At 47.3% G+C, this 13,383-nt stretch overlaps 1 protein-coding gene across 1 annotated transcript; it reads right to left on the bottom strand.

The window, feature by feature from the left end:
* Positions 1 to 10,458: 10,458 nt before the first annotated feature.
* LOC143862954 (uncharacterized) lies at positions 10,459 to 11,349 on the bottom strand. The gene is made up of 2 exons (XM_077373858.1): positions 11,051 to 11,349; positions 10,459 to 10,942 (listed from the first exon to the last, which is right to left on the bottom strand). Exons 1-2 carry the CDS (start codon positions 11,347 to 11,349, stop codon positions 10,459 to 10,461), a joined length of 783 nt encoding a protein of 260 aa, XP_077229973.1.
* Positions 11,350 to 13,383: the final 2,034 nt, after the last annotated feature.

Here is a 13,383-nt window from a genome sequence, read left to right as displayed (position 1 = left end):
TTGTTAATGTTATTCTTCCTCCGAAAGAAATATACCTTTTTTCCATGTTGCTAACTTCATCTCTATTCTTTCAACCACCGGATCCCATTGAGCAGCCGATGGAATCCCAAATCAAAGCGATAAGCCCAAGTAGGACACAGGGAAGGTCCCAGCGTTGCACCCGATTGTCCGTGCCAATCTCTGGACCTCACGCTGGCCCGTGTTGATACCCAAGAGCATACTTTTACTGAAGTTAATTTTAAGGCCCGAGGTGACCTCGAACCATTTAAAGATCTTCATGATATTAGGGATGGCTTGGGGGGTGTCCTGCAAGAACACTAGAGTATCGTCCGCAAATTGGAGATGCGTAATTTCTTCTCCAGAAGGTCCAGCTTGCAGCCCCCGAATCAGGCCCGATCTACTTGTTGTCATCATCATCTGGTTGAGGGCTTCTACCACCATTATAAACAAGTATGGAGATAAAGGATCCCCCTGGCGGATACCCCTTGATGCCTTTAAAAAACCCTCCGCAGAGCCATTAATGATGACCGAGAAAGAGTTAAATGATATGAGTGCCCTGACTCACATCCTCCATTTTGGACCAAAGCCCATCATTTCTTGTATGAAGTCGAGGACGTCCCAATCAACATGATCATAAGCTTTCTCAATGTTTACCTTGAAAACTAGGCCCGAATGTCCACTTCCCTTCACCGAGTCAATAAGTTCATTGGCAATGAGGACCCCATCGAGGATTTTCTTTGATTCAACAAAAGTTCCTTGGAACTGGGATTCAACAAAAGTTCCTTGGAACTGGGATTCAACAAAAGTTCCTTGGAACTGGGATTCAACAAAAGTTCCTTGGAATTGGGATATGATACCCCCCATAATATGCTTCACTCTTCTTGCTAGCAGCTTGATGATTATTTTAGGGATACTATGCATCAAACTAATCGGGCAGAAATCCTTAACTCTAATAATTCCTTCTTTTTTTGGGATTAGGGCGATGAAAGTTGTCTTTGCTGCCTCGCCGATGATTCCTCTTTCCTAGAATTCGTGGAAAGAAGCCATGATGTGGCCCTTTAACAGACTCCAAAATTGCTGGAAAAAGGCCATTGGAAAACCATCCAGCCCGGGGCTTTATCTCTGGCCATTGAGTGAATGGTTTGTTCAACCTCCTCCTCGGAGAAACACCGATCCAGCATTAAACAATGATTAGTAGAAATACTTTTGAATTGGATTCCAGCCAGCTTCGGTCGCCACTCCGAAGACCTAGAATATAACATCAAGTAGTATTCCACAATTTAGGCTTTGATGAGATTTTGGTCTTCGATTATGGAATCCCCATCCTTGAGGCAATTAATGGAGTTAATCTGTCTTCGTGAGTTCGCAGTTCTATGGAAATATTTGGAGTTCATATCTCCCACTTGAAGCCACAATGCAAGTGATTTCTGTCGCCACCGGATCTCTTCTCTTCGTAAGATTGCCTCATTTTATTCGTCATTGATCTTTTGTTCCTTGAAAACAGAGTGCTATCATCTTTTATGTGCCTAAACCTCAATTTGCTTTTTGATTCCACTAAGTTGTAGACAATCACATTTCTATAGCATCAATGTTTTAGTAATATATATATATATATATATATATATATATATATATATATATATATATATATATAGAGGAAAGTGTTGGTGAGCTAGCTTGCCCAATCACATGGGGGCCCACTTTGTTAGGATGATCCAAACCATTCATTTGAAAGTCCCTTACACAGACACAAATCTGCCCCATATTTGTCCTCCACAAATGGAGGGGTTAGGATGATCCTATGGAGCTGATTTTTGGTACACCCCCTATCTATGATAAGGCCTTGCAAATGAATGGTTTGGATCACTCCCCAAAATGTGGGACCCATGTGATTGGGCAAGCTAGCTCACCATTAGGAAAAAACAAGTATTATTGATTGAAATAATCATTGAAAATTTAATTCCATTCCGGCGTTGGTCGGGACAGTACCAAACACTAGAATGAGAATCATGATTGATTCCCTAGATAAATTCCAGTGCTTGCACAAACATTGGAATTGGAATCATTATCCGTTTGCGGGGGGAAATGGATTTGAATTGGAATGTGATACCATTATTGATTCTTGATTCCGGTGACCCATAGTCTTTACCAATTGAGCTTGAGCCTCAACCCGTTAAAACATTAATCTCAGCTACATGAAATTGAAAGATGAAGCAAGAAAGGCTGAGATCTAAGTCATTAGATCTGGCGTAGGATTGGAGATCGAGGTTTGAGAAATCGAAATTGAAAGAAATTATTAAAACAATGCCAATATTGCAAGGAACAGATTTTCGAGCATAGAGAAGATGAAGAAGATGAAGATGACAGAAACTTCAAGTGAAGTAGACGAATCTACACTCAAAGTAGCAGAGTTGCAAATGTACAGTCCATTTGGTGCTCTGTAATTTTTGCATTTTTCTTTTAGTTTAAAAGGCAAATACCATTTTGAGGAGCTATTACCGCCCCAGTTCGTATGATGTTACAAGCCGACAGAAAAGGGTGTGTTGTTAGTGTCAATGAGGCGTGGCAATATCATTTCCCTTAGTAATTTATCCGTTGATTGATTAAACTAATACGTTTAGTACTAAAAGTTTAGACATGCTCAATAGTTTTACTGAATCATGTGACATCTTTCTCAGTCACTGAAATTTTCCAATTTTATTTTTTTAGCGAGATAACAAGAATTTATAGCATTTTGTAACTTTTATAAGCCACTTTACACTGATTTGTTTACTTTACACCCGCTATCATCATCTGAACAGTAGGCAATTGGTATAATTTTAGAGTGAACATGAGAGTTTCCTAGATCGGAAGAACCAAAGTGAGAACCCAATGAGTAACCTTCTGGCAAACATAAGTTCTCACCCCAACATTGATATTATAGACATCAAAGAAGGTGCATGGAGAAGTTATGGTAGATGCAGAGATACAGAAAGAGGGTAGTCTTCTAGCATATAAGGGTCAAAAAGTGCAAATGGATAAAATAATGCTCATAAGAGTAATGGTATCCACATACAGAATTGGGCAACTGAGTAGAATCCATACAGCATGAGTAAGAAGGAAGGAATATGTAAACCACCAATTCATCTTGAAATTACAAGTCATGTTGAAGAAGGCAATGATAAATAAGAGTTGTGCAGCTGGAAAGAAGAACGAATCCTACTGTGACTCTGTTGTGATCCAGATCATCAAATAATTTATAAAACTTAGTCAAATTTACATGAATTTTAGGAACATACTTGCTGCAATGTCCAAAGCAATTAAAAGTGGGCATGATTCTCTTGCAGGAGGGAGTGATTGAAGCGCGGAGGAATCCATGTGTCCTCATCTGTTTTCTTAGATAAGCATCAAAGTTGGCAGGATTTTCTCAACTTTACAACTCTCCGATGTGATTTCTCCTCTCTATTTACACTCTTGGGTGATGATGATGCATTGATGCTGATGCTGCCTTTAATTTAGGGTTAGAGCTCGCCTCCTTTAATATGAGGTGGCTGCTCTTTGATGCAACAGTCAGCTGCAAAACCCCTTTCTGCATCCGTCCCTAGCAAATCCCCTATTTTTTTAACATCTTCTCTCCTGTTTCAATCGGCTTAAGAAAAGGCTCTCAATAGGAATGATGCAACCTATTCGCATAATCCATCGTTTATTCCCTGATGCTAACGTTTCATCCATACATTTAAGCTATACTTCCACTCGTTATTCTTTGGGGCTTTGGCAGTCAATCTTTTGATAATAACACTGCTCACTTTGTCTTACACTTCTTTAATTAAGTTTTTTTTTTCAAGAGATTTGCTAGTGCCCATCCGCGAAATGCCTTGTCAGATGGTCCCTAGCAAATCCCTTTTTTTTTAAAGGTGTAGTATTACTCATGGTTTAAAATTTCGACCGAAATTTCGGTTTTCGGTGGGGACCGAAACCGGTATTTGGCGAAATTTAATTTCGCCATTTACCAAATTTCGGCCGAAATTTCGAGAAGACTTATTTTTTTTTAAAAAGCGTTACAAAATTTCGGAAATTTGAAATTTCTCTCCTGAATTTCGAACGAGAGTACCAAATTTCGGTTTTAGGGAAGTCCGAAACTGGTACCGAAATCGAAATTTTAAACCTTGGCATTACTCAGGGGAAATGTTATCAGCACAGCCATAATTTGGATATTTGCACACACACTTGTCTTTTCCTCTTTAATTGGCTTGGGAGAGCTTTTGGGAAATATAATAACCTTTTGCAGCTATTTAAATACTAAAATACAACATGATTTGTGAAAGGGAATTGCTAGTGTCCATCGCAAAAGTCATTTCGCGGCTGGTCTGTCGCATGTTAGACTAGCCACCTCGTGGGTGAAGACAAAAGTTGTTGTCTTCATTCATGAGGTAGGTTGTGTGACATGCGACAGACCAGCCACGAAATGCCTTTTGCGCTGGAAAATATGGTTCTATGAATATCATTTCCCTATTCCAAAAGCTATCAACAACTACTCAAAAAAACCAACAGAGCCAATAGTGTTCAGTGTCATTATTAAGACATAGACGGCATTCTTGTGCTTCTTTGAGACCATATTGCACCCCATTCGGTCTTGTTAGACCGAAAATCGGTAACAGGTATGGCAGTGACGTAAGGGCTAAGCTGGATGACCAGAGGAACCGAAGTGAAGGAGTCGAATTTGGCGGGATTGAGGTGAAGTGACTGTGTTCTGCACAGAAGCAAACGAGGTCAGAAGACCAACCCGGGTGTTACTCCGGACAGGCCCTTCGACACTCAAGTCAGTATATGAGCAGGAGCACAGAGCTAGTTTTAGAGTTTTCTGAGGAGAGGAAGGTTATTACCCCTTGGTTTGAACTTTGAACCCCCTTTTATAGAGGGAAACTCGATGACGTGGGATGACCTACGCCAGGACAGATGCAGGCCTGCTATAGGTTTGAGTTCACCTACTCCAGGACAGGTGTCGGCCTGTGATAGGCTTGAGTTCACCTACTCCAGGACAGGTGTCGGCCTGTGATAGGCTTGAGTTCACCTACTCCAGGACAGGTGTCGACCTGTGATAGGTTTGAGTTTTTACACCCCATCAGTTGCCCCCCACTTTTCCAAGTCATTGTAGTGACTTGGGGAAGTGTGGTGAGTTACATTTTTGAACGGACGGAATCTGTCCGGAAATTTATCAATCCGGCCAGGAAATGAGTCCGGAAATTTGTCAGTCCGGCCTGGAAATGAGTCCGGAAATTTGTTAGTCCGGCCTGGAAATAAGTCCGGAAATCTGTCAGTCCGGTTTTAAGCCATCAGTCCGGCTTGGGCCGAACTGATTTTTGTCGTTTTGCGGAACGCGTTATATCTGGCCCCGACTGATTTTTGTAGTTTTTCGGAGCGCGTCATATCCAGTCCGGCTTGGGCCGGACTGATTTTGTCGTTTTGCGGAATGCGTTATATCCAGTCCGGCTTGGGCCGGACTGATTTTTGTCGTTTTTCTAAACGCGTCATATCCAGTCCGGCTTGGGCCTGACTGATTTTTGTCGTTTTGTGGAACGCGTCATATCCAATCCGGCTTGGGCCGGACCAATTTTTGTCGTTTTTCGGAACGCGTCATATCCAGTCCGGCTTGGGCCGGACTGATGAATGAGCACATAACGGATGCCCTTAGCTTCTTAGAGATACGTGCGTATTCGCTTACGCCTTCACCTCGAAGTGCGTGTGCATCATTAATGAGAAACGCGCGGCCTTTATACAGGGGTTCTCGATGTGCGTGCCTTGTATTAAATGTGAACCGCCTTAGTAAAGTTTATAAAAGGAGGCTTTTTACCTTTCATTTTTCACTTTTCACTTCTTACTTTCTTCTCGCCTTCTCTTCTCCTCTCTGTCAGTTCGGCTTGCGTAGTGCGTGGTTGTGAACGGTTGCAGATTCGGGAGCTATCAGTTTGAAACCGGGAGATTTCAGTTCTGTCCGGTAATCTTCTTGGGCACACCTTTCATTCATTTATTTTCCTGCTTTTATGTCAAGTAGTAGCTCTAGTTCTGAGTCCGGTTCAGGGGAGTCGTCTTCTAGTAGCTCAGGGTCTAGGTCGTCAATTATGACCCAGGATAGGCCGATCTGGACACCAGCCCCTCAGATGGCGAGTCCCGATATCAGTGTGAAATATCGTAGATAGTGATGACGAGGTGGTTGGGGACGAAGTGATTTTTGGATCTGAACACCACTCCGCTTCCAACGGATAGTTATCTCCGAGCAGAGGGGAGTGTTGGTAGTGACGCCGCTGAGGCGTCCACAACGTTTCCCCCTGGCCGGGCCGTTGAGGTCATAGCGAGGGCCCGGATGGACGCCAATCCTAAATACAACGTACAGGCCCTTCACGAGGAGAATTACCTTGATGAGTCCACGATGGTGGACATTAGGGACAGGTACTGTGTCCCCTCCAGGTTTGGACTGAGGGAGGCGACGAAGGGAGATAGGGCCTGTAACGAAAGTTCTGATGTTTGTATATATGATGAGTCGCTGAGGGCCGGACTCAGGTTCCCTCTGCACCCATTCTTCGCTGCGGTGCTTCGACACTATGGGCTGTCCCCAGCTCAGGTTGTGCCAAACTCATGGAGGCTGCTGACGGGGTTCGTATACCTCGTCCAGGGCCGTCTTCAGAGGAACTTGTCTGTGCCGTTGTTCCGCGCGTGTGCGCAATTGAAGAGGCACAAGGGCGGGGGTTGGATTTACATTAGCCAGCGCCCGGAGGTGAAAATGATTACTGGCATTTTCTCTTCGATACATTTATGGAGGAACAGGTTCTTTTACGTAGAGGACAGGGAGTCCAATGAGCCCTGGCCGGTTCCTCTGAAATGGGGCACCCCAGACACAGTCGCAATGAGTCGCAAGCCGCTTCTTGAGGGCGAGGATGTGAGGACGTTTGCCTTAATCCGGGAGGAGCTGGACCGTGAGGGACCCATTCATTGTTCGTATTTCCAAGGGGAAGAGATTCTGGTTGGGCTTGGGTTTAGTGCTGTGACCCCGGCACGTATGTGGCTAGTCTCGTTTTAAAATCCTTTTTCCTATTTTTTTTTTTTTTTTTTTTGGGACTGATTTTGTTTGCCTATGTTGACTTTCAGAGATGCAGCAGCAGTCCCTGGTAGACAAAATGAGAAAGGGGGCATTTGGGAAGGCCCACCAGGGCCAGAAAAGAAAGGCCATAGAGATGGCGAGTCCAGCCCCAACCCAGGCCACACCGCCGCCCCCCAAAGCCAAGACTACAGTGAGGTTGGTGGGCGTCCATGGCAGGGGTGCGGAGTCCTCTAAGTCGGGAGGGACATCTGTTGGAGCCCGTCCTCCCCCGGCGAGGACCGGAGACAACGTTGTTCAGCCGAATTGGGCCGTCCAGAAAAATAATATCGGCCTTGGTGAGACCCGGGTGGCTAAGGAGCTCCTTAGTAAAGTTCTCCTCAGCAATGACAAGCTCCAGGTTCTCAACGAACCTCCGGCTGCGGCTGACGAGGCCATATTTTCATCAGCTTACGAGGTGAGATGGCCCTTGAGTGCTTGTTTATCTTTATTTCTTGCCTCGCTTTCCTGTGTTAACACTGGCTGGTTTGTAGATTTTATTGTATTACAATGACCTCCGCGAGAAGAGCCAGAAGTTTTCGCAGGCGATAACAAAGTCCGAGGAGGAGAACGGGAAGTTGATCCAGGAGACAAAGGAGCTACAGAGGTCAGTTGAAAAGTCGGCCGAGGAAAACAAGCGGCTCAAAGAAGATTTTGTAGCTCAGCTGGCCGCACAGAAGGAGAAGGCAGCAGAAGCCCTCAGCATCCAGAAGGAGAGAGCCCAGGAGAGGCAGATAGCGTCCGTTCAGAAAAAGGAGAACGAACTCGTTATCCTGTCTAGCGAGGCGTACAATATTGGGTTCTTTGACTGCCTTGAGCAGGTTAAGGAATCCAATCCGGCCGTGGTTTTGACGGGGATGGTTCTCCCTGACCCACCGACGATTGGTGGTGACGAGCCGGCCACCACTGCTGCACCCGTGGCCCCGGAGGCGGATCCAGTACGGGATGGTAGCCAAGGGGTGCCTTGAGTTCCCCTTCTTCCTTCTCTTTTGATGATTTCTTTTGTAATGGTCCCTTGGAGGCCCAACTTTTGTAACAGCCTTTTGAGGCCTTATTCATGAATGGAAAGCAAAATTTATTGTTCACTCCCCCTCCACTTGTCTGCTTCTGGTTAATACTGTTTGGTTCTATGCTGTGTTGATAACACTTTAGACAGGCGTTTCGAACTCAGGTTAAACCTGGTCCTGGCGGGGGCAAACCGTGGTGTTCTAACCATCGAGTACCCTAGCCTTAGCGACTAGGTTTCCTAGTGGGGAGTACCCTTAGCGAACTGAGTTTCCAAGTAATGAGTACCCGAGCTTTAGCGAACTGGGTTTCCAAGGGGCGTTGGTTTTTGCGTCTGGGCTGGTTCCGGACCAGGAGTGAGCTCCCGGCCTTTGCGGAGACGAGCCGTGGCAAACCAAGCAACGAGTACCCTAGTTTTAGTGAACTGGGTTTCCAAATAATAAGTACCGAGTTTTAGCGAACTGGGTTTCCAAGCGGTGTTGGTTTTTGCGTCCGGGCTGGTTCCAGACCAGGAGTGAGCTCCCGGCCTTTGCGGAGACGAGTCGTGACGAACCAAGCAGCGAGTACCCTAGTTTTAGTGAACTGGGTTTCCAAATAATAAGTACCCGAGTTTTAGCGAACTGGGTTTCCAAGCGGCGTTGGTTTTTGTGTCCGGGCTGGTTCAGGAACAGGAGTGAGCTCCCGGTATTTGCGGAGACGAGCCGTGGCGAACTAAGCAGCGAGTACCCTAGTTTTAGCGAGCTGGGTTTCCAGGAGGCGCGGAGATCTGCAAAAGAGTTTCCATATCATCCATATTTAACATGTATTTACATTTACAAAATTACCTTTCACGCCCGACGTCTGCCTACTGATAGTATTTCCTGAGATTCTTGGAGTTCCATGCATGGGGTAATAGGTGCTCCTCCAGTGTCTCCAGCTTATAACTTCCTGGGCGAATTACTTCTTTCACTCGATACGGCCCCTCCCAGGTCGGGGAGAGTTTTCCGACTTTTTTTGGTTGGGAGACGGCAGCTTTCCTCAGCACTAAATCTCCTATTCGGAATTCTCTGCGGCGTATCTTTGAATTATGGTAGTTGGACACTTTCTGCTTGTAGACGGTGACCCTAATTCGAGACTCTTCCCGGGCTTCTTCCAGCAAGTCGAGGTTCGCACGGAGCCCGTCATCATTGAGTTGCTCGCTGAAGTTGATGACCCTGGGAGACGGGGCGCCCACATCGACGGGTATTACCGCCTCCGTCCCAAAGGACAAGTTGAATGGTGACTCTCCTATTGATGTGGTTCGATACGCCCACAAGACATGATAAAGCTCATCTGCCCATCGGCCAACCTTATCATCCAGCCTCTTTTTAATTCCCTGAAGCAGGATCCTGTTTGTCACTTCTGTCTACCCATTCGTCTGAGGGTGCGCCACTGAAGTGAATCTCTGCTCAATCTTCAAGTCGGAGCAGAATTTTCGGAAGTTCTTGCAATCAAACTGTCTCTCGTTTCCGTTATCAAAACACGGGGAATCCCAAATCTGCAAACTACTGATTTCCAGAAGAAGTTCTGCACGTTTTGCTCTGTGATCTGGGCCAGAGGTTCAGCGTCCATCCACTTGGTAAAATAGTCAATCGAGACTACTACAAACGCGCGTCTTCCGGAGGCCGGTGGAAAGGGGCCCAGGATGTCTATCCCCCATACTGCGAAGGGAGTGGGCTGATGATCGGGGCCATCGACACGGCAGGCTGGTGGATGGCGGGAGAGAATTTATGGTATCTCTCGCACCTTCTAACCAGACTCAGTGCATCTTGTCTTAAGGTAGGCCAGTACAGGCCTCTGAGCAGCACTTTGATTGTTAGGGCCTTGCCCCCCAGATGTTCTCCACAGATCCCTTCGTGCGTCTCTTGCAGGGTGTACGTGGCGTCGCCTGGCCGGAGGCACTTTAGGTACGGGAGAGTGTACGATCTTTTGTACAGATTCTCACCATCGAGGGAAAACCGAGCTGCTCTCTGTGTCACCTTGCGGGCCTCCCTCTTTGCTTCGGGAAGCTTTCCAGTACGCAAGTATTCAATGATTTCGTCCATCCAGTAGGGCTCGTGCTCCACCTGCATTACTTCAGCGGCCTCACTTTCAATACTAGATTTCTGTAAGAACTCCATACATATACTCCCGAGAGTGGTGTACCCGGAGGCGGCCAGCTTGGATAGCACATCTGCTTTTGCATTCTCTGTTCTGGGGATTCTGATGACTTCAAAACTTTTGAACTTGCTGGTTAGCTGGCGGACCTTGGAGAGGTATTTGACCATACACTCGTCGCGGGCCTCGTAGACTGCTTGAATCTGGTTTGCCACCAGTTGGGAGTCTCAGTACGCTTTAAGCCTTTGGGCTCTGGTCTGAACTGCGAGATTCATTCCGGCGAGGAGGGCTTCATACTCTGCCTCATTGTTGGATGCGCGGAATCCGAACCTCAGGGCATAATCTGCGGTGAAGTTATCGAGTCCGGTGAGAACCAAACTGGCTCCACAGCCGCCCTTGTTTGAAGATCCGTCGACGTACACTTTCCAGATTAGTTCGGCGGTTGATGGATCCTGTTCTGCTGGTGCGGGGATGATTGCCACTTTAGTCCCATCTTCTGATTGTTCCTCCGTTGTGAGTGCCTTTATCACAACTGGTGTTTGAACAATTTCGGATTCCATGATCTGCTGGGGGATGGTGCACTCAGCTACGAAGTCTGCCAGCACTTGAGCCTTGATCGCTGGTCTTGGCGCGTACTGGATGTTGAATTCGTTCAGCTCCATGGCCCATTTCACGAGTCGTCCCGAGATGTCTGGTCGATGGAGAACTTGCCTGAGCGGCTGATCGGTCAGGACTTTTATAGTGTGGGCTTGAAAATATGGCCTCAACTTCCTGGCTGCCATCACCAGCGCGTAAGCCAATTTCTCGACCCGCCGGTACCTGATTTCGGCATCATGGAGAACTTTGCTGACATAATAGACAGGCTTTTGCTGGCGGTGCTCTTCACGAACTAGGACGGCTGCTAGAGTCGTGGGGCTTACAGACAAATACAGGAGTAGCTTCTCACCTAGCTCCGGCTTTGTCAACAGTGGTGGAGAGGATAAGTACTGCTTTAATTCTTCGAATGCGGTTTGGCACTCCTTTGTCCAGGGCGCAGTCTTGAGTCCATTGACTGCGTTGAAGAAGGGTAGGCACCTCTCTGCAGATTTCGAGATGAAGTGCCCCAACGCGGCCACCATTCCTGTGAGCCGTTGCACTTCTCTGATAGTTTTTGGTGGAGTGAGCTCCACCATGGCCCTGATCTTTTCTGGATTGGCCTCTATTCCTCTCTGGCTTACCATAAATCCTAAGAACTTTCCTGAGCTGACGCCGAAAGTGCACTTGGTGGGGTTGAGCTTCATGTTGTGCTTTTTCAGGACCTAAAATGTTTCTCTCAGATCGGACACATGATCCTGTGCACTTCAGCTTTTGACCAGCATATCGTCGACATAGACTTCCATGTTACGGCCGATCTGCTTGTGGAAGAGTCTGTTCACGAGTCTTTGATAAGTGGCTCCGGCATTTTTGAGGCCAAAGGGCATGACACGGTAGCAGTACGTCCCCTGATCTGTCACAAACAAAGTCTTTGGTGATCTATCACAAACAAAGTCTTTGGTATGTCTGACTCATACATTCTGATTTGATTATACCCAGAGAAGGCATCCATAAAGCTCAGCAGCTCGTGACCTGCGGTGGCGTCAATGAGCTGGTCGACTTTCGGGAGCGGATAACTGTCCTTGAGGTAGGCCTTGTTCAGATCAGTGAAATCAACGCAGGTCCTCCACTTCCCATTTGTTTTCTTTACCAGGACTACGTTTGCCAACCAGTCCGGGTACTGGATTTCTCGAATGAAGTCAGCCTTTAAAAGCCTCTCCACTTCTTCTTTTATCGCCTGCCGTCTCTCGAAAGCGAAATGCCTTCTTTTCTGTTTCACCGGCCTACAAGTTTAGTCAACACCGAGTCTGTGCGTGCTGATCTCTGGGTCGATGCCGGGCATATGAACGGGAGCCCACGCAAAGACATCCGCATTGTCTTGAAGAAACTCGGTGACGTGGTGCTGGATACTGCTGCTAAGAGAGGAGCCGATCTGAACGACTTTATCATTGTCGTCTGGGCTCAACGGGACGGAGATGAGGTCTTTGGCGGATTGAGTCCCCCGAAATTCGTCCCTCAGATCGAGTAGCTCAATCGGCAACGATTCCACCGCATTTTTGCCTTTGAGTGCCATTGCATAGCACTCTCTGGACTGGGGTTGGTCTCCCCGAACTTCTCCCACGCCGTTTGGCGTTATGAATTTCATCTTTTGGTGATACGCGGAAGCGACTGCACGGATCAAGTTCTGGCCAGGCCGTCCTAAAATAGCGTTATAGACCGAAGTGGCCCTCACTACTAGGAAATTGACCATGGCAAAGGCTTGGCAGGGCGGTTCTCCGACCAGGACTGAGAGTTCAATTTGTCCCTCCACTTTCACAACCTCTCCTGAGAAACCGAACAGGTCTGAGTTCGCCGGCTTCAGACGGTCGTCGCCTATCATCATCTTCTGGAAAGCATGATAATACAGGATGTCCGCTGAACTCCCGTTATCAACAAGTATTTTCTTTACTTCCCAGTTTCCAACGAGCATGGTTAAAACCAAGGCGTCATCGTGAGGCAGTATCAGGTTGTCGAGGTCCACATCTGAAAAGGAGATCTCGTTCTCCGTCTTCGTCTTCTTGCTGCATGTGTACATGGTGTTGAGTCGGCGTGCATATGCTTTACGAGCAGCGGTTGATGTGCCCCCCGCGGCTGGTCCGCCGATAATCGTGCCGATACCCCCCTTGGCTGGGGTCGCTGTGTCTCTGGCTGCGAACTGGGCGGCAGGGGAGATTGGTTCCGGACAGAGGGCGGCTGCGACCGTCGAGGGCTGCGGCCCTGAGGACTCTTTTCTCTGCGCTCCCTTCTGGGGCCGTCACCTCGGATATACTTTTTCAAGTAGCCCCGGCCAATCAGCTGCTCAATCTCTTCCTTGAGTTGCCAACATTCGTCTGTGTCGTGGCCGTGGTCCCTGGTCCCTGTGGAACCGACAGTATTTTGATTGGTCTCTTTTGTTCCCTTTGGAGATCATTCTGGTTGGCCACCTCACGAAGTCTTCTCCACTGATGGCGGCCAATATATGTTTTCGGGAGGTGTTGAGAGGCGTGAAGTTCTCTTTTCTCCTTTGGGGGGACTTCTCTCTTCTGGGGGCCTTATCCTCC

Source organism: Tasmannia lanceolata, unplaced genomic scaffold (assembly GCF_043159265.1).
Source record: "Tasmannia lanceolata isolate RefF3 unplaced genomic scaffold, GAP_Taslan_0.1 ptg000038l, whole genome shotgun sequence".
Classification (NCBI taxonomy): Eukaryota; Viridiplantae; Streptophyta; class Magnoliopsida; order Canellales; family Winteraceae; genus Tasmannia; species Tasmannia lanceolata.
Note: the sequence above shows the minus strand (reverse complement) of the source record. Positions and strands in the feature narration are given on the sequence as shown.